This window comes from Rattus norvegicus, chromosome 5, assembly GCF_021556685.1.
Source record: "Rattus norvegicus strain SHRSP/BbbUtx chromosome 5, alternate assembly SHRSP_T2T, whole genome shotgun sequence".
Taxonomy (NCBI): Eukaryota; Metazoa; Chordata; class Mammalia; order Rodentia; family Muridae; genus Rattus; species Rattus norvegicus.
Genome location: NC_141538.1, coordinates 161,400,390 through 161,422,824, shown reverse-complemented (window position 1 = coordinate 161,422,824; position 22,435 = coordinate 161,400,390). Strand labels below are relative to the sequence as shown.

Genomic DNA, 22,435 nt, shown 5'->3' with positions numbered 1-22,435 from the left:
TGCGGAAGAAGAGGATGAGAAATGGGTGGGGTCATCTCTCTCTCAAATGCTTCTTTAGAAGTAAAACACATTTCCACTAGGAAGTTGTATTGCCCCTCTAGATGCCGGGCACAAACATGCAGGAAGTGCCACCTTGTGTGGGCCAGGGAGGTAAGGGCAGCAAAGCTATCCTTGCTCCTTCAGTGATGCCAGGGGCCCAAACCGATTCCTGATGGTGACCTGTGCCCTTCTTCCCACACAGCTACAGTCTCCGCCTGGCATCTCGATGCGGCTCATCAACAGCCTCTTACATCACCAGACAATGCAGAAAGGTCAAGGCCGCCGCAGCAACTCCGTTCCAGGGACCCTTCCTCAAAGAGTAGGCACTCTGTCTGCTCCTTAACAGGTAGGAGGCAGAGGCACCCTGGCACCGTCTCAGTGGCTCTTGGGTGGGTGGGTGAGTGGGTGAGTGAGAGGGATGGTATGTCAAGGACCCTCAAGGCTAGCAATCGGGCCTCCTGCAAGCGTGAATTTTGTGACTTAGCATGTAGAATCTGGACCACCAGGGTTCAAACCCTGCCTACACCATCCACTGGCTGTTAGGGCCACAAGTCAAATTTTCCAAGTCTCGACTTCCATATGCGGGCCTCTGTGCAGGCTCCAGAGGCGGTGAGGGGCAAACCCATCGGATGATATTTTTGCTATAGCATCCCAAACAGACTCAGGCAATAAGATGGTTCTTTTCAAATTGTTAACACAGCTGGTCCAGCTATGGGATCAGTGCAAACATGCTTGCCCACGCCAGGCCTGCCAACCCTTAATCACAGAAAGGAGGTTTTGGCGCTTGTATTCACGCTACTGAAGCAGTGACCACTTATAGACTCTGGGACCTGGGGAGTCAGTGCCGTCTGTTGAGTACCCACTGGTGAGCTCCAGTAGACGTCTCTAGTGGAGACGTCTAAACTCAGAGTCACACAGACAGCCCTGGTTACACTCAGTGGGTCTCAAAACAGTAACTCATGAAGATTGAAAAGGAACTTAGTAAGAGAGAGACTTGAAAGGAGGCGGGTGGGAGACAAGGGAGGGTAAAGGAGGGTAACAGTCACCAGAATGCCTTATGGACACATATGGAAATATCAAATATCAAATCTAATAATCCAGAGAATTGTGTGTATGTGCACATGTGTATGTAGAGGTCAGAGATTGTGTGTATGTGCACATGTGTATGTAGAGGTCAGTGTGCACATGTGTATGTAGCAGTCAGAGAACAACGTTTAGGTTGCTATGGTCGGTTCTGGTGAGATCCCTCTTTCTTTCTTAGCACATCCTCACATGGTGGGGCCCTAACCATCTCTGAAAGGCCCTGGTCCATCACACTGAGGGATTTGGTTACAACACAGGACTTCTAGGGAGACACAGTTCGTTGTAGAGCCCTACTGCACACAGGTGCAGAAAGGTTTGTACCGTCTGTGACATAGAATCTCAGCTCAAGATGATAACACGCAGGTCAGCACCCTCCTGTTTCAAGAGGGAAATGGACAGGTAGGATGCGTATTAGAACTCTGGTCCTTTGAGTTCCAGCATGGATGGTGGTGAACCATAGGTGACTGTGCCTGGTGAGGGCGATCTGCCCACGTGCATGCAGGAGAACAGGTCACTCTGAGGACTGAGGACTTATATTCCCTGTGATCTCACGAGAAGTTAGTCCTCTATGAGACTGCTTCCTCCATGATGCATGAGAGTCTGTGCTATCTGCCTCAGAGACCGTGTGGGGCAACACTGACTCACAGGGAGAACCAACCACTAGTGTCCACCAAAACTGACCTCCTGGCTCCTTTGGGCCCAGCAGTGCCTCTGCCAGGGTCACCTTGGCATAGGCACGTCATCCATGGCTTCTAGACACACACAGGATGTTCCAGAGGTGTCACTCCAGGAGCATCGCTGACCCACCGGGAGCGCCTGAGTTGGGCATTAGCAACAGAGCAGACGGACAGATGTAGCATGTTTCCACATATCACAGAGCAGCACGTGGACAGAGCTACAGCCACATGGACAGACGGACAGAAATACAGCATATTCAGACAGACAGAGCTGTAACTGCATGCCCAGAACTTCACAGGCACACTAAACTGAAGCACAGAAGCTTAGGTGCCATTCAGCTCGATGCCCTGTTTAAGTTTTTTAAAATGAGCTAGGGTCGGTGGTGCAAGATAAGAGTTCCAGATGCTTGGAAAGCTGATGCAGGAGGATTTCTGAGTTTGAAGTCTCCCTGGACCACATTGTGAAACTGTCTCAAAGTCAAGAGGGATTGAGGATGTAGCCCAGAGGTAAGGGTGGGTGGCTAGAGTGAGGAGGTTCTCAGCACCATGGGAGGAAAGAAGTCAGGGAGACAGGCAGGCCATCTACAGTGATTACAAACCAGGATGATGACTGTTTGTGGGGAGGTACCGTGAGGGGGGGTGGCTCGGGACGGGTTGGGGTCACATTCTGCATCTTCATCTGATGCTGGATATATGCTGAGAAAATATATCCAATGGGGGTTTTACCCATACGTTCGCCCTACTTCAGGAAACTGCTTAATGCAATGGTTAAGCGTAGATCACCACGGACGGCAGCGAGTACTGGCCACCAATGTCATTTTCTTTCTGTCTCTCCTCAGCACCTGAAGTGACCTGGAATCAGTGAAGCCAAAGGGACCAGCAGTCTGCCCTGCAGAGAGCACTGACCTCTCCCAGTTGTGAGAGTGAGAGAACGAGAGAGAGAGAGAGAGAGAGAGAGAGAGAGAGAGAGAGAGAGAATGAGAATGTGTGTGTGTGTGCTGGTGCATGTGTGTGGTCTTCAAGCCAAGGTCCCAGCCTCAGGAGCAGGACCTTCCCATTTCCCGTCATCCTCTGGATGATCCTTGGACGTGGCCCAGAACCGTGCTCTGTGGTGCAGCCATCCTGCCCGGGAGGGGCATCTCCTTCTATGCAATTTTTTTAAAGAGTTCCTTGGCCCTGCTTTGTGCTTCTTGAGCTGTCCGTTTGCCACCACTGGGACTTGGATCTGGCCCTGAGGGGTGGGGAAGAGGGCCTATCTAAGGATAACCTTTCAGAGGTCAAGCTCCCCTTCATGCCACCCCTCCCCCCTGCCCTCACCGACCTTTTCCCCACACTGTCTCTGGGAATCAATAGCAGATAGCATATAGATCCATCAGGGTTGAGCCTGAACCTCGGCCCTAGCACTAGGAAATCCCCCTTTTCTCCCTAAGCAACTGGAGCCGCCAGCTTTCAAGTCATTTCCTCCTTTGAGGTTCTAGAGTCCGAGAGTCTGCTCCGAAGTCTCTCCTGGGAACCCGGGAGCCCTCGCACCCAGGACGCAGACTCTGTGCCCATTCTTAGACCTGAGGTAGAAGAAGCAGTGTTTTGGGACGATAGGGTGGAGGCGTGCCTACTTTGTCTCCTCTGGTGGGACCTCCTACATCATTGGCATCTGAACCTTGCAAGTTCGCTGCAAAGAGAAGCAAAGGAAAAAAAAAAACAATAAAAAAGGGAAATAAGTAAAAGGATGTGTTCAAACAACCCCAGGAGGTTTTGAACAGGTGATTTTCAAACTGCTTGCCAGGGAAGGGCAGGGCTGACCCCTGCCGTGGTGGGCAGTTGGAGTCTCGGAGAAACATGGACCTTGGTCACTGAGGTTCTGGGGTTTTGTGCCTTTGGGGCGGAGGATGCCTGAGACAATTTTGGTACTGTTTCCTCAGCTCCGTTCTAGTCTCTACCTGTCAAAGTGGGAGGACAGAACTTGGGAGAGTTGTCACACAAGAGAGGGGCTGCCTTTTTTCAGGGCTACTATGGTTGATATTGCAACTCTGTAAATATGTATGTAGACACTTTTAAAAGCACGTATTTATGGACCCTACTGTAAATGCCCCGTTTTTAAAGTTTTATAACGTGTTATTTAATTAATCAGTTGACTGGCTGCAGTAAGGGGGACTGACTGGTCCAGGAAAAAGGGTCCCTGGAGACCCTCACGTGGGCAGGAAAACACCCATCATTGTCCAGTGTCACAGTTTTCTGATTCACCCACCCAGCCAAACTCTGGCGTACCCTTTTTTTTACTTCTTCAACTGGAATTGTTCCTTCTACACACCCTGCAGTTAATCCTCAGAAGCATGGACTCGTGGCTGTTGCTAACCCCACTGACACAGTATGTCCTACGGACACACGGACTCCATCCCGGCCCCTCCCAGCAGCCAGGAAAATGCACGAACCCAAAGCCTTAGCAAGCTGCTTTCAACCAAACTTGGAAAATGTTGCTGGGCTCTTGGGGGATCTCTCTCTCTCTCTCTCTCTCTCTCTCTCTCTCTCTCTCTCTTTCTCCCTCCATCTCTTCCTCTCTTTGCATGTGCAAACTGTGCTGGGTCACCCTTCAACACTTCCCAGATTGTCAGGAAAACAAAGAGAAAGCTTCGTCAAGCGTGGTGTTTCCTGGTCAGTGGAGGTCTTCCCGAGCGAGCAGATTTGGGTCCCACTGAAGGAGATTTAGCGTCTGCCATGTGAAGACAGTGAACAATAAAAGTGAGGAGCGATTGTGAAACCCGAGTGTGAGCATGCTCATTTCAGGCTTCGTCTCCTGTGTTGGCGGATTCTCTCTGCCAACGGCAGAGCAAAGGTGGGCGGGGTAGGCTCTGATTCAGGAACAAGAGAAACCAGAGGCTTAGAGAAGGACAGTGTCAGGGACGTCCTTGGGTTGAGCAAAGTTTCCCTAGCTTCAAGTTACTTTCCCTTGTGTCATAGTACGTTACCACATTCAGTTAAGGTTGGTCGGCTTAGGGGACAGGGAGGGGGATTTGTACAGGGGCCCTGTACCCGGACAGTGATGTTAGATATCCTAGGACTAGAGTTAAATATGGCAGTGAGCCGACATGGGGTGTGGGGGGGATCAAACTGGGCCCTCTGTAAGATCAGCTCATGCTCTCAATTCTCAAGCCACCTCTCCAGTCCCTCCAGCCCCTCCAGCTTTGCCTATGGAGCGCTAGTTTGCTTTGGATGCAACAGACTTACAGCAGAACGCAGATCAGTGTTTTGCGTTGTGTTATGGGCATATCTTCGCTGATGTCCCGATACTGCACGAGGAGAGAGAGTCCAAAGTTCTCCCTTTTCACCTGAACACTCCTTGAAAAGCAGAAGTGACGTGTCAGGGCTCTCCGGAGAGATAGAGCCAACAGGAAGAGATTTCCGTATACGGAATTTCCATATATGATCTGCTTGTCCGCAAGCCTGGTGTGGCCGGGCGAGCAACTTTGCAGGGGGTGCCACTCAGTCTGCATCTGAGGGTCTGAGAACCAGGGGTGTCGGTGGAATGTCCCAGGCCCAGGGCAGGAGAGCCACATCAGCCCCTCAGTAGGGTACTGTTCTGGTTTCCTTCTATTGCTGTGGCAAACAAAACTCTTGGGCCAAAAACAAGTCGGGGAGAGGTGCGTTTATTTGGCTTCCACGTCCAGGTTGCAGCCCATCATCGAGGGAAATGGGGGCAGGAACCATGAAGGACCGATGCTGACTTGCTCGCAGGCTTGGGCTTAGCTTTCTTCTAGAGCCCGCTGTAGGTTTGGCCATCCTACATTAACAGGGCAATAGCTTGTGCACACGTCCGAGGGCCAGTAGTGTAGACTGAGGCTCACGAGGAGGGGAGTGAGGACTTATGCTGTGTCAAGATGGCAGTTCGTGCTAGACAGGCAGGGAGAGGGCAGAGCTCCTCCCAATTCTGTTCTCTTCAGCTCCCTCCAGAGACTGTACAAGGCCTGACACACTCAGGTCCGTCCTCTGGATTGAAGCCATGTTCTCATGTGAAAACCTCACAGATAACTCGAAATCAGGTTCAACCCTGATCCCATGAGCCTCCCACTCAGTGGAGCGAAAGCGAAGGCAAAACTACTCACGCGGTGAGACCCACACTTTCCATCCCTGGTCCTGGGCTTCAGGGTTGAGTTCACACAGGCCTCACACGGGGGCCCCACAGTGGTGATGGCAAGAAGGCTGCCAGCCAAGCTCACGGAGGAGAAAGTAGACCATTTGAGGTGCTAAAGAGAGCAGGTAAGGAGGTTAATCTCCTCGTGGGTGTTGATAGCTTAGAGTTAGCCATCGGGGTTTCCTAGAAGAGGAGACATAGGAACTCTGGCTGATGCTGGTTAGGCCTCAGCTGATTTCCTCATTGGGCACCAGAAGTGATTTCTCTATATAGCAGAGTTGTGTGACAGACTTTTCCTGGGGACACACACACACACACACACACACACACACACACACTCATCCCAGAAAGGGAGTCCATGTCAGGCCCAAAATAACAATTACACTGAAGTCTAACTTGGTGAACTGACGAGTTTTTGTTCTCATAGATTTAAATTTTTTTATTTTATATGTCTGGGTGCTTTGTCTGCATGTATGTCTGCGAACCACATGAATGCAGAACCTGGGCAGTCCAGAAGAAGGCACCAGATCCCTTGGAACTGGAGACACAGATGGTTGGGCGCTGCCATGTCAGTCCTGAGACTTGAACCTGGGTACTCCACAAGGGCAGGAGTACTTTTAGCAGTGGAGCCATTGCTGACCTCGATGGACTGATGGCTTTTTAACGGGGCTACTGGCAGGAACATAGGCGAGGGATTATGGGAACAGGGCAGATGCAGCAGCTGCAGCTCTGAATAGTGCAGGTGACATTTCCACGTCGTGGCACACAGAAGCTGCAACCCTGGGGCTCTGCACAACTGATGGGCCTGAGAATTCTGTACCTCGGCCGCCTGCAGCACATGGGCTCCTCAGAGTTCCCTCCCCAGATGTCGCCCCAGATGTTTGCTGCTGCTTCACAGATGGCGTGCCGGCTGGTTTCTTCTCAACTCCACACAAGCTAGAGTCACTTGGGAAGAGGCAACCTCAACTGAGAAAGTGTTCCCACAGATTAGTGCGTGTGCAAGCCTGGGGCATTTTCTTGGTCAGGGATTGACGTGGGAGGGCCCATCCCATCATGGGCTGTCCCACCGGCAGGGGCCACCCTTAGGCAGGTAGTCCTAAATTATGTAAGAAAGCAGGTTGGGCAAGACATAAGGAGCAAGCCAGGAAGCAACATTCCTCCATCGTCTGCTTCACTGCCAGCGTCCAGCCTCCTGCCCCGACCTCCCTGGATGGTGGGTAACAAGCTGTAAGAATAAACCCATTTCCTCCCGAAGATGCTTTTGGTCATAGCGGCTTTATCTTAATCCCGGAAGAGAAGCAGCAGGGATGGGGCCTTTGAGAATCTTGTTAAGTCTTGTCTTTCTAGAGGTGTGACACTTGCTTTATCTCTGGTGCCTCACGGACTTCCCCTTCACTCTTGGGGAGTATGTTTCAGTTGGAGGAAGATGCTGCACAAGAAGCAAGCAGGCTGCAATGAAGACAACAACTTTTTTTAAGTGGACCATTTTCCACTTCCCTCAGCTGCCCACACCGTTCTATCTCATCCAAGAGGCTCTTCGTGGCAGGACCGTTCCCAAGGCTCCTCTCTGCAGGTGTTTTTTTTTGTTTGTTTGTTTTTGTTTTTGTTTTTTTTTTTTTGACAAGCTAAGAAATGCACCCAGACTATACCTACTCGGTGTTGGGCAGGTAGGTGGCTGCTGTTGCAAGGGACCAGTTACTGAGCCCCACGATGCGCCAGGCAGTTTCCAACACGCCATTACCATCGCACCAAAAGCTTAGAGAGGTTGAACAATCTGACCAGCATCACACAGCGGGTAGACTGGCCGCAAGCCTTTGAGGGACCAGTGGCCAACATCAATCACTTGCTGGTCCCTGCTTTCCCTCACTGTTCCCTCCACCTCCACAGGGTTGGTTTCTCCAGCAGGTGAGAACGTTGCCATGGGGACCAGTCTCCACCCCCTAGCACAGAGCACTCAGCTGCTGGACTTTTTTTTTTTTGTTCCAAGTCAGATTCATGGCCATAGAAGAGGCTCAGGTTTCGTGGGCTTTGGAGTATTAGCCTGGATAGATCCCAGTATTGCAGGGCTGAGTCAGACACAAGACTGAGATTGCCAACCTAGTTCTGACATCCTGACAGTTCTTTTTGTGCGCAGGTACACATGCATACGTGGATGCACAGAGGTCCTCCAGTGTATGTGTACACCTCATACACATGTAGATGTGTGTGTGTGTGCATGCGTGTGAGCGTGCGTGCACACACACATGCATGTGGAGACCAGAGGGAAACCTTACCTGTCATCTTTAGATGCCACTCTGGAGACCTGGTAGGTTGGAAGTCATTGGGTACTCCCCACTAGACCATGGCCTCTTTCCCTGGCACCACAGCTAAGGTCCATTCTGAAATTCCATCTCTAAGGGAGAACCTCTATCTGACCAAATAGTCTAGAGATGCCCCCCTCTCCATCACAAGCACACACCACTACACCTGACTCTATATCCAGTTTGTATGTATGTATGTATGTATGTATGTATGTATGTATGTATGTATGCACACAACATGGTATGGGTATAGAAGTCAAGACACAACTTGTGGGAATCGGATCTCTCCTTCCTCCATGTGGGCTCTGGGGACTCAAACTCAGGTTGTCATGGTTGCAAGGCCCGCAATTGATCAAGCTATCTTTCCAGCCCTCTTGTGACTGTGTTCTTCCCAGAGCCTGCTGGACCCAGCCACTTGGCTCCAATGAGGTAACGAAAGGACAGGCTATTGAGATAGGAAACTCAGTATCCCTCTGTGGCAGCAGCAATTAGAATGGCCTCCGCTTCTCTGGGACGAGTTCAAACCCAGCAGGCATCACAGCAAGTCAGGACTTTGGCGAGGCCTGGGGTTTAGCAAACTGCTGAGTGACCGAGACGAAACTCATGTCTGCCCAGAGGACTGGAGTTGCCGACGCACAGTGCTTCCAAAGAGCGCCTGCTGCCAGCCCTGGCTGGGAAGTTGGACCATCATCCTGGGCACCTGGGAGGAAATGAGGCCTAGGGAACTGTGGATGAAACCCTGAGTGTATATACTGTTGACATAAGGGGGGCTTTGTCAAGGACATCGATGCCTCAGACCCATGGGAAATGGCAGGGCCTTCCTCTGGTTTGTGTACCCATATTGACAGTGTATATGGAAGCCTTCAACCACAGCCTTTCTCTACCTGGGTGACTGCAGCTGGAGACCGCTCCCTACAATGCACCCCTACCAAGGTTAGGTAGCTTGCCTCCTCCTCATCCAGTTGTATACAGTGAACACACAGAGTTTTCTGGTTTCTTGTGTGTCTCCATCAGAGTTACACACCCCACCTGATTCCAACTTTTCTGTACACACATCTGCCGTTTCAATTCCCATTGCCCAGGTCAGGTTAATTCCAAAGCTGTACAGGTCACTGTAGTGTACCCAGCAGTTCAACCAAGGCTCTGATGCTATCTCTTGACAGCAAACAGATTCTCTCTGGAGTTGGGGCTACCAGAGTGCTGGGCAGGGACAGGGGCAGGGAGTAGGAGACAAGGGAATCAGGAGCTCCTGTGCCTGTGAAAGGAAGGCTTGGGTGTACAGGCAAGAGAGAAAGGCCACACTCCGGGGTGAGATACCCAACTCCATCCAGTCTGCCTGGTCCCCAGGACGGGGTGCTGCTCCTAGACCAACATAAGCTCAGGGTTCTGGGTGGTGTTACTAAATCCCCATAGGAGACTCACTCCAAACCTAACCTCTGCCCCTTAGTGATGATAACACACTGTTAGGTGTGGTTCCCAGCCCACTGGACCCATAGGTGGAGCGTGAAGTCAATCTTTCTTCTTGTCCCTTCTGACTGGCCTTTCCACTCTGACAGTCATCCAGAAATACGGGCACATTTGCTGAGAGGCTATGGCTGCCTGGTCACGGGACAACAGCCACCCAACTCCTACCGAAAGAGCTATGAGTGAGAACTGGAACTCATGGGGATCCAAATCATTTTAAAAATAGTTTGTACTGCGTTTATTTACCTTGCGCAGGTGTGCATATGTAGAGGCGAGGGGACGGCTTTCAAGGGTTCCCTCCCCCTTTCCACCATACAGGTCCTGGGAATTGAACTCGGGTCTTTGTTGTTGCGGTTGGCAACAACATCATAGCAACTGATAATCCACCTCAGCCTCCCAACTCAAGGGAATCTGAGACCGAATGTTTCTAACTTTGCACCCCCAAGTACCTTACTTGTCTACCCCAATTGTGATCTAGGCGTTGTGTGTTTGCCAGGCTGAATAATCACTTCCTCCCATACCTTGTTCTCTTAGCCCACTCGTGGTAGCTGCATTCTCTAAGGTATATAGGGATGTATACGCTATCTTCTGTCGTGGGGCATTGGCATGAACTGAATCTGTCCCCTGCAACAATTTTTCTTTCAGTAGTCACGTGGCTCTCTGCCTAAATGCCACCTCTCTAGGCTCTTTCCCTGTCCACTCTGTTGGCAGTAGCCTTCTATTTGTAGCTGGTCCCGGATGGGATCTTCCAGTCTTTAGCTTCTCTCAAGCATCAACTCTACGAATACAGAGAGACCCGTTCTGTATTCCGTTGCCAGCTCCACCCTCTGGCCTTAGTAGGATATCACTGTAGGATGCACAGGAGGCCTCAGTGTGTGTTGAGGATTATACTGTAGAGAGGCCTTGGCTGTATTGGTTTTAATTTTATGAAAAGACTGGTTTGCAGGTGTCAAGCTGGGTAGAGTATTCAGCCCGGCGCTTACCAATGTTCTATCTGCTCTGGGGCTATACGCCTGTCTCTCTTCTATACGTGGTCTCTTTGTCTGGTTTGGCTATTGTGTCAGCTCTCTCTGTGCCCACCTTTGGGTCCAAGGTCCAAACACTTGTCTTTATAGTAAATGTTGTTTCTTCTCAGGTATCTTGCTATTGTGCAATTCTATCCTCCAATTGTAACAGCTGTTGTCTTTGTTGACCATGCAATGACATTCACAAGAGTCTCCCATGATTGGGCTTGATGACTATTGACATTCCCACATGGAGGTTTATTAGACCCTCACGAGATTCTAGCCACTCCCTCTTATACCTTTTGGTTATTGGTATATAATTCTGCCCTAATTGCACATGGCCTCATGGCCTTAGACAGTGCTGGTGTTGAGGGACTGCATATACACAGCTATGGGAAACTTACCATTCATGCTGGGGTGAGACTTTCTGGGAATGACTGCTACCTTGGAGCCACCCAAACACCTCTAAGCAACCCCTCCTCTATGCCCAGTTAACTCATTGGTTCCCCAAGTTGGGATTTAGGGGAATAATATTTTGGGTTTGTTGCTGGTGCCCTACAAGGAAGAGTAGACATTTGTTTACATTGTCCCAGGGAATGAATGAGTCCCCACAGCAGCTGCCAGATAAGATACAGAATGCTCATCATGTGTGAACTTTGGGAAAAAGTCACAAAAAGACTTTGCCATGTAAGACTGTCCATAATGTTGCACAGGGCACACTTATAATAATAAAATAACTGTGTGAAATTCAGATGTGCCTGGGTGTCCCGTGCTGCCTCGTCTGGCAGCCCTGTGCAGAGGTTAATCCCCCTTTACACCATCCCTCTCTTTTGGATCAGCTCGAGGGACTTCTGCAGTTGACAGCAAATGCTCGACAGTCGCCTGGCCTTTAGCCCAGCTGCTGGAGCAGTGGCTCCCCCGCTCTTAAGAGTAACTCCTGCCTTGAGTGAGAAGGTCACCGAATGTCAAGTGGGGGCCCTGAGGACTCTTAAAGAGTGTTCAAGTGACTCTTGACACCTGCCACTTACATCGGTGGGATTGGGACTCTGCCTCCTTCTGCTTCCTAAACACAGTTTTATTTCATTTTGGTTTTAAATACACAAATGCCTCCCTCTCTCACCATCTGATACAGAGACCCAGAGGCATAAGAATGAGTAAGAGGATCTGTTTGAGCAACGGCTGGCAGGATGTTACAAAATAAAACCATTTGTGGGCAAGTTAGGACTTCACCATCAGCGAACTCCCTTCTCTGTGCAGAGACACGCTGGGGGAGCGTTTCTTAATGGGCTGTTGCTGAGGGCTTCTGAGAACTGCCTTGATATGGCTGCTGACCAAGAGCGGGAAGGCAGGATTGATACACAGAAGCCCTACCTGAGAGGAGAAGAATGCTGTCTGCCCTCCTGGTCATCGCTCCCTCGCTGACTTCTGAGACTTTTGCTATGCCTGCCTACCCCCTAACAACCACACGGCTGTCCCATTGAGCTTCCAGAGCACCAAGCCACTGGGCCAGGTCTCGCGTGATTACCAAAACACTATTTTGGTTTAAATTAGAACGCTTATGTTGTTAGTAACTGGAAAAGAAAAGTTAGAGAAAACCTAACAGAATCTCCAATCTCCTGGTCTTTGTGAAAATAAACTCTGGGAACAATTGTGCCATCAGCCTGCTCGGTGGCCCTGGGGTGTCACTGTGTCTCCTATACCTCAGTTTCCTTGTCTATAAAGTTGGCATGTTGTTGGGACAATTAGGTCTGTTTATAAAGCAAAAGCACTTCAATCCTGGCCAACAGACTGTTAGTGGCAATGTGTCCAAACAGATTGTTAAACTCTATGACTGTCAGGGGAGGGGATGAGGCTCAGTTAATAAAGGACTTCCCTAGCATGCATGAACGCCCTGGGTTCTTCTCCCAGAATGGCGTAGACCAGATAGGGTAGTATACAACTGTGATCCCAGCATCAGGGAGAATCAGGAATTTTAGGCCGTCTTTGGCTACAAAGTGAGATTGAGGCTGGCTTGAGCTATACAAGACCCTCAAACAAACTCTCAGACAGCCATTACCTTTACAGTCCTTCAGTGAGGGTGATGAGGTTTCCAATGTAGGCAGTGTTCCGATTCCTTCTGAGTTTACTCATGGACTCAGTTAGGATGCCCTGTGCTGTGAGCTCATGGCCTGATGTTCTGCACTGGGGTGGGATAATCGTGTTGAGGGGAATGACAGACAAGTCATACCAAATACGCAGCAGGCCAGTGACAGCCTTGGAGAAGTGGGGAAGGAGTGCCAGCCTTCGAGAAGCGGGGAAGGAGGGTCCCATTAGTGCTCCCAAACTTACAGAGAGGGAAACAAGCCCTCCACTGAGACCTCATAGGGGAAGCAAGTCACCAGGACTCGGAAAGACCAAGGAAGACTGAAGACTATGGCACCTTCTGCAGGAAGTGTTCTCCAGCTGCTGCAAGTGCCTATAGCACAAAGTTCTTCCTGGTTTCCAAGGCTCTGTGGCTCGCCTGATGCTACTCAAGCTTCCTACGTCCAAGCTCTCTAAATCAAGATGCTGGCAGAGAGTAAAAGGGCCTTCGAGGGCGTCCTAGAACAAGGAACTCCTGGCATAGGTGGCGTTCAGGTGAGAAAGGGCATCCACAGGTCTATTTCTAGCTAAGTTCTGGGTCCACTAGGTCACGATATCCACGTGCCCTTTGCCCTTGACAGAGCTGTGGGGAGCTCCTCTACAGAGTATGGATACAGACAGCCATTTCTTCTCCTCATTTATCCTTTTCCTTTGCTTTCGAATCATTAACGGGAAATAGCTGAACACAACATAAGCCAAGAACCCCAATTCCATGACAATCAGTGCCCCTGCGACCCCCAAGCACTGGGCAGGAAGGAGAACACGTCAAAGAGAACAGGCACAGGGTTCAGGCTGTGTTACCAAATTACACCCTGTCTTCCTGGTGTCTTGAAGGAGTCCTCTGAGCTAGTAGTCTCGAGTGTACATGTTTGGCACCAGCTGTGTATACACCTTTTCTGGGGAGCTGCCGCTGCTGCTTCTGTAGGTCTGGTAACATGGGGTTTAGCCCCTCTATAAAGGGTTGGGGGGAGTAGGAGCCTTGCGGGGCCTATGAAGAAAGAGGTGGCCGATGATGCCCTCGACATACCTTGAGTAATTTAAGTTATAATTATTTCATTTGTCCCAGATTCCCAGACTCTACCTCCCTTAACAGATTATGTGCATACATATACATGTATGTATACACACACATGTACATGTTCACACACACATACACATAGACATGCAAGTATACCTCCACAATCATACAAGTACACACAGACACACTCAAGTTCACAAGCACACAGACCCACATATATGCACACATTAAAACATGCCAAAATACACACATTCATGCAGAAGCATGCACACACACACATATATTTATATATACATACACACATACATCACATACATGCAGAAGCACACACACGCACACACACACACACACACATACATACACACATATATGATTAGATGCCAAGGATCAGCTCTTCTTCTTCTCTTCTCTTCTCTTCTCTTCTCTTCTCTTCTCTTCTCTTCTCTTCTCTTCTCTTCTCCTCTTCTCTCTCTCTCTCTCTCTCTCTCTCTCTCTCTCGTTCTGCTCTACTCTAGACAGCTTTTTCTTGCTATTCTAAAAGCTCTCAATTTTGGGACAGCTCTCTCTGCTAGTAAAAATTCTAAAAGCTATCTGGATAGTTTGTGGCTTTTCCAACGTCAGAAAAGCTGTTATAAAAAAAAAATTATTGGATGTTTTGACTAAGTCAGAAGTCCTGTTAAGAAAAGAAATTCTTGAAGAGCTGTTTAGACAGAGATTTTTTTGACAGTTCAGCTCTCGCTAGAGAAAATTCTAAAGTAGAATTGCTATCTTTTTTTTCTGCTAGCTCACCTCAGGCAGACCAACAGCACAGTTTTTTTGTTTACATATCAATTCAGTTGTTTATCCCAAGTTCCCTTTGATTATCCCTTGCATCAGCATCCTGTGACCCCAGCCCTTTGATTCTTAGGAATCAGCAAGCATACATTTCTTTAACATTGCAAAAGGATTCAGAGATCTGCCTGCCACTGTTACACACAGATGCTAAACTAGTGGGCAGGACCCGGTGCTGAAACGACCTTTTCCACCACCCTTGAGCCTAACCTTGCTCTGTCCTGGGCTGATCCTGAACCCAGAAATCTGCCTGCCTTTGTATCTTTCAGATGGACTCGCTCATTAATACAGCTGCAGTTTTTCCTTTAGATTCACATAATTCATAATATACCCTTATTTTTTGCGTAGTTGAGAAATTACATATTTTCGAACTCTTGTATTTAGACCTCTTTCCCATAGCCTGAAGGGCTGTCCTGACATAGTCATAGTCACAGCCTCGCCTCCTGGACTCCTGCTGTTTCTAATTCTCATGGACTTATTGACCCGGAGGATATTCATTGGAGGAAGGTGAGGTATGTACCTTATTACCCAAACAAGCCTTACGCCATTCCATTGACAACCCAGGAGGCTCATACCTGAGCCCTGTCCCATGGGCAGAAACCATGTCACTTTGTCCCTACCAAGGCCTCGCCTGGCTCAGCAAATACACATGTTCACACATGTTACAGGAGCACTGCCTCTGGTGAGCCCTCATAAATGTGCTGTCTGGACACATGTAGGTTTCCCAATTGCATCTGCTGAGACAGTGGTTGGGAGAGAACCTGTCATTGACCTTGCCTGCCAATAAAGGGATCGTGGGCTATGCTGGCTCCTAGAAGTTTGTTCTGGTTGGGTTTTGTTTTGTTTTTGTTTTTGTTTTTGTTTTTGTTTTTGTTTTTTTGTCAGCTTAATACAAACTACAGTCATCTGGGAAGGGGAATCCTCAGTGCAGAGAATTCTCCCATTAATTTGTACTATGGACAAACCTATGGGGTATTTTCTTAATGATTAATGTGGGAGGGTCCAGCCCCACTGTGGTCAGTGCCGTGCCCAGGCAGGTGGCCCTGGGATGTATATAAAAAAGTGAGCTGCGCAGGCCATGACTCGTGAGTCAGTAAGCAGTTCTCCTCCAGGGCTTCTGCTTCAGTCCCTGCCTCCAGGGTCCCGTCTTGAATTCCTGCCCTGATTTCCTTCAGGGATGGAGTATGGCCTGAGGGTGGTAAGCCCAAAGACTTTCTTTCCTAGGTGGCTTTTGGCCATGGTGTTTTATCTCAGCAACAGAAACCTTAACTCTGACAGAGTGCCAATGTAAGACTTGACGTGAGTCTTAACTACCGGGAGCGAGAATGGAGTTTGATGCAAACGAAAGAGGTTTATTTTCCTGCACGTTGGGGTTGACCTTTAATCAGCCCCTCATGGTGAGTGACTAGGAGGTGACCCCAAATGGCTATAACAAGCAGTTTTTATACATTTTAGAGGTACAGTTTACATCAGCAAGGTTACGGTTCAAACTTATTGGATAAGCATATTGACCTTTGAATCTATTGGTTAGCATGGGCAGATTAAGACACGCATTCGAACTCTACCTGGGACCAGAAGGTCAGGTGACTATCAGTCAGTAAGTACATTCTGTGGTTTTTCAAGAATGTTCCTGCTCCTCCCTAGAACTGTGGGTGGAGAATGGAGCTAGGCCTAGCCATGACCAGAGGCGGAAAGCTGGAACCTGGCCTAACCTTGCCTCGAGGTGGGTGGGTATAAGGCTGACAAAAGCCCCTAGGGTTCTTCACCAACACCAGTTCTTGACTCGAGGCCTGTGCTCTCTTAAGTACTTCAGAACACAGTCCCCTACTTAAAGGCTGCAGAGGAGCAGCCACAAGTCAGTGGAGCCCTGCTCTTTGCTAAGAGCACGATCTTAAGTTGGAGAGTGTGAGATTGTGTGTACAGGAAGGGAAGGGATGTGCACGATGGTACCAAGATGGATTTGTCCTCTAATGCTTACAGTGTTTTCTTCAACACAGGACTTGATGTATGGCCTTATGGACACATGCAGCATCAAATATATATGGATTGAGGAGGCTTGATTGCTTTTTTTCTTTTAAAGCATGAAAATCTATTTTTAAATAAAAATAATTTATTTACAGACAACTGTGAGCTACCACGTGAGTACTGGGAATCGAACCCAGGTCCTCTGAAATTACTGCCAGTGCTTTTAACCCCCAAGCCATTTGTCCAACCCCAGTCTGATGGAGTCTTTTTTTTTTTTAAAGATTATTCATTTATTAAATATAAGTACACTGTAGCTGTCTTCAGATACACCAGAAGAGGGCATCGGATCTCTTTACAGATGGTTGTGAGCCACCATGTGGTTGCTGGGAATTGAACTCAGGACCTCTGGAAAAGTAGTCGGGTGCTCTTAACGGCTGAGCCATCTCTCCAGCTCTGATGGGAGTCTTGATGACAGCATCTCGCATTTAAGTTTTGGGTTCCCATCAACACACGCTCAGATCAACGCTGGCTTGTGACCTTTTGAGAGGATTACATAAGCGATATCTACCTCCTTCTCACAAGGTCCCAATGTCAAACCAAAGTGTGATTCCACCAGAGTTCACTATGTTGAGTCAGTGAGCTTACTGGGAGTCCTTAAGAACCTGGGTGAGGGCTTATTGGCTGGAGAGCATGCGTGACCCCTGAAGCAACTACACTAGAAAGTCCTCCCCAACACAGATAATGGCTTATGTGGATGGAATATCTCTCAGTTAACCTCTCCTGACCTATATTTCTTAGCACTGTCTGCCCTGAGATCCCAGGCCACATGCAGTGGGGGCAGAATTGCAAACTAATGGCTGGGGAGGAATGGCTGGAATCTCAGGCAGCGGTCTAATGACCTACCTCCCTCCTCCCTGTCCCCTCCTTCTGGGATGGAATGCTAACTTTCCTGATGCTCTGCTGATCGGGTGAAGATGGCTGTTTTGGGGAGGGAAGAAAGAAGCAGCATTTTTTTTTTTTTTGGTTCTTTTTTTCCCCCCCGGAGCTGGGGACCGAACCCAGGGCCTTGCGCTTCCTAGGTAAGCGCTCTACCACTGAGCTAAATCCCCAGCCCCAAGAAGCAGCATTCTTTGTGTGTGCTCCTGTTGTTTGAATTGCTGCCACGGGGTTAGAGGGATGGCTCAGCGGTTAAGAGCACTGACTGCTCTCCCAGAGGTCCTGAGTTCAAATCCCAGCAACCACATGGTGGCTCACAGCCATCTGAAATGGTATTCCATGCCCTCTTCTGGTGTGTCTGAGGACAGGTACAGTGTACTCATTAAATTATATATATATATATATATATATATATATATATATATATATATATATATATATATATATACATATATATATTAGTATATAGTATATTTAAGTAAAATTAATTTAAAAAGAAAGAAACTATATATAAATAAAAAATACATATATATGTATATATAATTGCACCAAAAAACAAAATTCCTGCTCTTGTCCTTGCTTTTCCTGGCACTTACCCCGTCCTGTTACAACAGGACACACATCAGCTCCTGAGTGTTTAGCAGCTGCTTTGCCAGATGGTCTAGCCAGTTCCTTCTCCCTCAGCATCCACTTCTGATGCTGCAGTGGACAGCTTTTACCCTGGACCCTGTAGTCTGCGGGATGCCATGACAAACCGCACAGACAGCTCTTCTGGCTGGAATTCCATGATCAAGGTGATGAGAGGTAGGTGCCTCCTGTGGTTGTTCTCCTTCCTTAGTTAACTGCCTAGTCCCTGTGACCCAACAGGGTCACTCCGGCATGGGAGCATGGCGGAGTGACCATGTTTTGTTGGGCTTTTCTTATGGCTACATTAGTCCTTGTGAGTCAGGGTATGTACATCCATATAGCCTCGCTCAGCCCCACTGACTTCCTTAAAGATCTGGTCTCCAAATATGGTCATAGTTTGCAGGGGGTGCTGGATAGTTTTAAGTCAACTTGACCATGCTAAAGCCATCTGAGAGGAGGGAACCCCAATTAAGAAAATGCCATAGAATCAGGCTGCAGGCGAGCCTGTAGGGCATTTTCTTAATTAGTGATTAATGTGAGAGAGCTCAGCCCATTGTGTGTGGTGCCATCCCTGGGCTGTTGTTCCTGGGTACCGTAGGAAAGCAGGCTGAGCAAGTCATGAGGAACAAGTCAATAAGTGATACATCTTTGTGGCCTCCAGGTTCCTGCTCTGTGTGAGTTCCTGCTCTCGCTGCTTTATCGCTGAACTGTTATATATGGAACTGTGAGCAAAATAAAAAACCCTTTTCTCTCAGAAAGGTTTTTGACCATGGTGTTTCATCACATCAATAGCAACTCTAACCAAGGGATAGGGTTCTTACAAATAAGATTTCAACTTATAAACATGCAGATTTGGCGACTGACTCTGTCTATAGGACAGACATTCTGGGACATCTTGTTCCGTTGAAATGACAAGGAGGTGCATGAACTCCTGAGTCTCCATTGGGTGTCTGGGGTCTATAGAGAAGTCCCCACTTTGTTAAAGCTGCCCAGTAGTTTCCCTGATTCCAATAGACACACATGCTCTTGGGTAAGATCCCAAGGTCCCTATTAACTATGAGGACACAGAGGAAAGTTCATACCTGAGTCAAGGGTCAGAGAAGACATTTTGGAACAAAAACAAACCAACAGCCAAGAGCTGAGACTATAGTTCAGCTGGGAGAGTACTTTACCTGGTGTGTATGAAACCCTGGGTTCAAATCTCAGCACTACACAAATACCACAAATGCCAAAACACCTTAATGAGGAACAAGGTTATCTGGGCCAAAATCCAGTGAAACAAACAAGACCTGGGGGAGAGTCGGGGAGGGCATGGCTTCAAGATGTGCTAAGTCCTCTATACACTGCCAGCTCTTCATGGGTTGTCTCTAAGAGTGACAGATCATTTTTTCTCAGGGATTTATACTTCTAAAAACCAGAGTCCATGTCTTCACCCTCCCTTTGGAGACCTTGAACTTCTCAAGGTCAACTGAGCACCACGGAAATCCTCTGCCCTGACTGAACTGACCTGCTCCCTCCTGTGAAGATTTGGGATTAAATAGAATCACAAGCCTCCATGAAATGGTGACAAGAGAAGAGAGATGTCATCACCGCCTTGAGAATTTTATTTCTCTCTGCTACAGTGAGGTGGGAGCAGCCTCAGCCATGAGCCGCCAGAACCAACTGGCGGTGGCATTAGTCACAAATCATGACGACGTTTATTGCAGCCGGAATCCCAGCAGATTGATTATTTAGGAAAAGAAGTGAAACAGAGATGGCCGAGCCTCATGAAAAATACACCCTTGTCACTTCTCATCCCAATGGAAGAGGGGGTTCAAATTGGGAAAGGAAAAAAGGCGCTATCAAATGTAGATCTTGTGGGTGCCTCGAGGGAGAGACAGCAGGCAGCTCCGGTGTGCCATCTCTGATCAATTGGTGGCTCTTAATTTATGGGAAAATCTGCACCACCCCTGGAGTTCTTTGGAGGGAAGAAATCTTCCTTGCCTGAAGCTAGGTCGCTTCTGGTTGGGCTAATGGGAGAAGAGCCAATATCTGTGCTTCAAGGGTGGGCAGTGATGGATGAGCTTCTCTGTGCTCAACACAGTGCTCTGCTCCCTTCCACTTTTTCCTTACCATGAAGTCCTTCCCTCCACACTGAGGCATTTATAAGCCCTGGAGGAAGGCCTCTTTTCAGGGAGGCACAGGGCTCCTTTATCCTTTATAATCCAAGGCTAGAAGAAGCATGCCCAAGAAGGAACCCGAGGCCCACTGTGATTCCAACAGGGAGTAGCCCTGTTACAGCAATCTGTAGTCAATAGCACAATACCCTCTGGGACTATGGTCTTCAGGGCCACAAAGCACTATCCAGCTTGGAGGGGATTCACACTTGACTGAATTCTCTTTTAGCTGAGAGGAGTTTACTGGTCCTCTGTGACACTGTTGTCCTAAGGTCAGGGGCATTCATGCTTGAGTATGCTAGTTTTCTGGGGGGAGGGGGTGCCATGACAGATACCCGTAACTGAGCAACTGGTACAACAGGCCTGAATTTTCCCATGGTTCTCCAGGCTGAAGTCCAAGACAGCAGAGTTCTAGGGTTAGTTGCTGAGGAGTGCTCTTTCTGGCATGCCCATGGCTATTTTTCTTATGCGGGGACAACTCTGTCTCTCTTCCTCTTCTCATACAGATGTCAACATGATTGGCTGTGATCCACTCTTAGGACCTCATGAGCCTTAGCGGCCTTCTGATAGACCGTGCTCCCAAATTGCATCACACAAAGGTGGGCAGGATGGGATTAGGGTTTCCAAGGGAATTTTGGAGGAGACGCAACAGTGTACAGATAAAAGGGTATCCGTGGGCACGTCAGGCACTGGGTGATGCCCCATTTAAATCTCAGCCCGTGCCTGGACAGAACACACCAAGCCAACATGGTTCCATGTGGAGAGGTTTAATGAGAGAAGAAGAATAGAAGAAGGGAGGAACAAAAGAGGCAAGCCATGGGCGCATGGAGAGAAGGGGGATGGGGTGGGGAGAGAAGGGACAGGGACAGAGGGGAAGAGAGCAGAGAAGTAAGAGCAAGAGGAAGAGGAGGGGGCAAGCAGCTCCCCTTATAGTCAGGCACAGCTGGCTGTTGCCAGGCAACTGTGGGGCGGAGCACACCTGGCTGTTCCCAGGTAGCTGTGAGGGTGGAGCTTAGACAGAATACTGACACCTTCACACGTGAAGAGGTCCTGTCACAGTGAGCTATGAGCTTTTGAGACCATAGGTTGTCACTGTAACTGTGCCCCACTGTGTGTTGTATTCTAAGGAACTCATGGTCCTTCTCATTAAATGCCCTCCCCCAACTATATTACAATCATTAATCCATTGTGCGCGCGCGTGCGCGCGCACACACACACACACACACACACACACACACACACACACACACACACACACACACACAGTGAAGAACACAGGGCAGCATACAGTTTGTTCTTTCCTTCCACCACAAGAGTCCTGGGGATGGAACTCAGATTGGCAGAAGGTGTCTTTATCCACAGGGCCATCTCATTAGCACCCCTCTTTGTTTTTTGAGTCAAGATGTCTCACTGGCCTGGAATTGGTTTCCAGTGAGTCTTTAGGATTCATCTATCTCTGCTTCCAGTGCATGGTTCTAAGCATGTACCACCCCACCTGGCATTCTTCTCTTTTAGATTTGTTTTGAGTTAATATGTATAGGTGTTTTGCCTGTGTGTGTGTGTCTACACAACACATGGATGTAGTGTCTGAGGAGGCCACAAGAGGGTATGGATGCCTTGGAACTGGAGCTACAGATGGTTGTGAGCCACTATATGGATGCTAGGAATTGAGCCCAGGTCCTCTGGAAGAGCAGCCAGTGCTCTTAACCACTGAGCCATCTCTCCAGCCCCTGACTTGTGTGTGTGTGTGTGTGTGTGTGTGTGTGTGTGTGTGTGTGTGTGTATAGGAGAGGTTGCATGTAGCATGGGACTCTGCCCTCTGTACTCTGCCAAGCCCAACCTCAGTACTGAGCCTTTAGTTAAGATTTTGGGGTCACCAAGTTGACGACCTGAATCTCAACCCCAGAACCCACATGGTGGAAGGAGAGATCCATTCTTGAGACTTGGGCTGTGACCTTAATACATATGAAGTGGCATGAGTGTCCCCACTCTCATTCACCCACTCCTGCAGGCAATAAGAAAATGACATTAAATGTCGATGGTGAGCTCAGTTACAGATTTAAAAACACATGACTATGTCATTTGTCT

At 48.7% G+C, this 22,435-nt stretch overlaps 1 protein-coding gene across 8 annotated transcripts in view; it reads left to right on the top strand.

Annotated features, from left to right (window-relative positions):
• Window positions 1-4,554, top strand: part of Prdm2 (PR/SET domain 2) — a 110,586-nt gene extending 106,032 nt beyond the window's left edge. For 7 of the 8 annotated variants that reach the window (XM_087549473.1, XM_087549475.1, XM_087549476.1 and 4 more), the window contains 2 exons: window positions 242-385; window positions 2,639-4,554. In XM_087549473.1, the coding sequence (XP_087405599.1) occupies window positions 242-362 (121 nt within the window). In that variant the 3' untranslated portion in view covers window positions 363-385; window positions 2,639-4,554. The remainder of the gene's footprint in view (window positions 1-241; window positions 386-2,638) is intronic. The other variant, NM_001077648.2, reaches the window with a different exon arrangement.
• The last annotated feature ends 17,881 nt before the right edge of the window (window positions 4,555-22,435 follow it).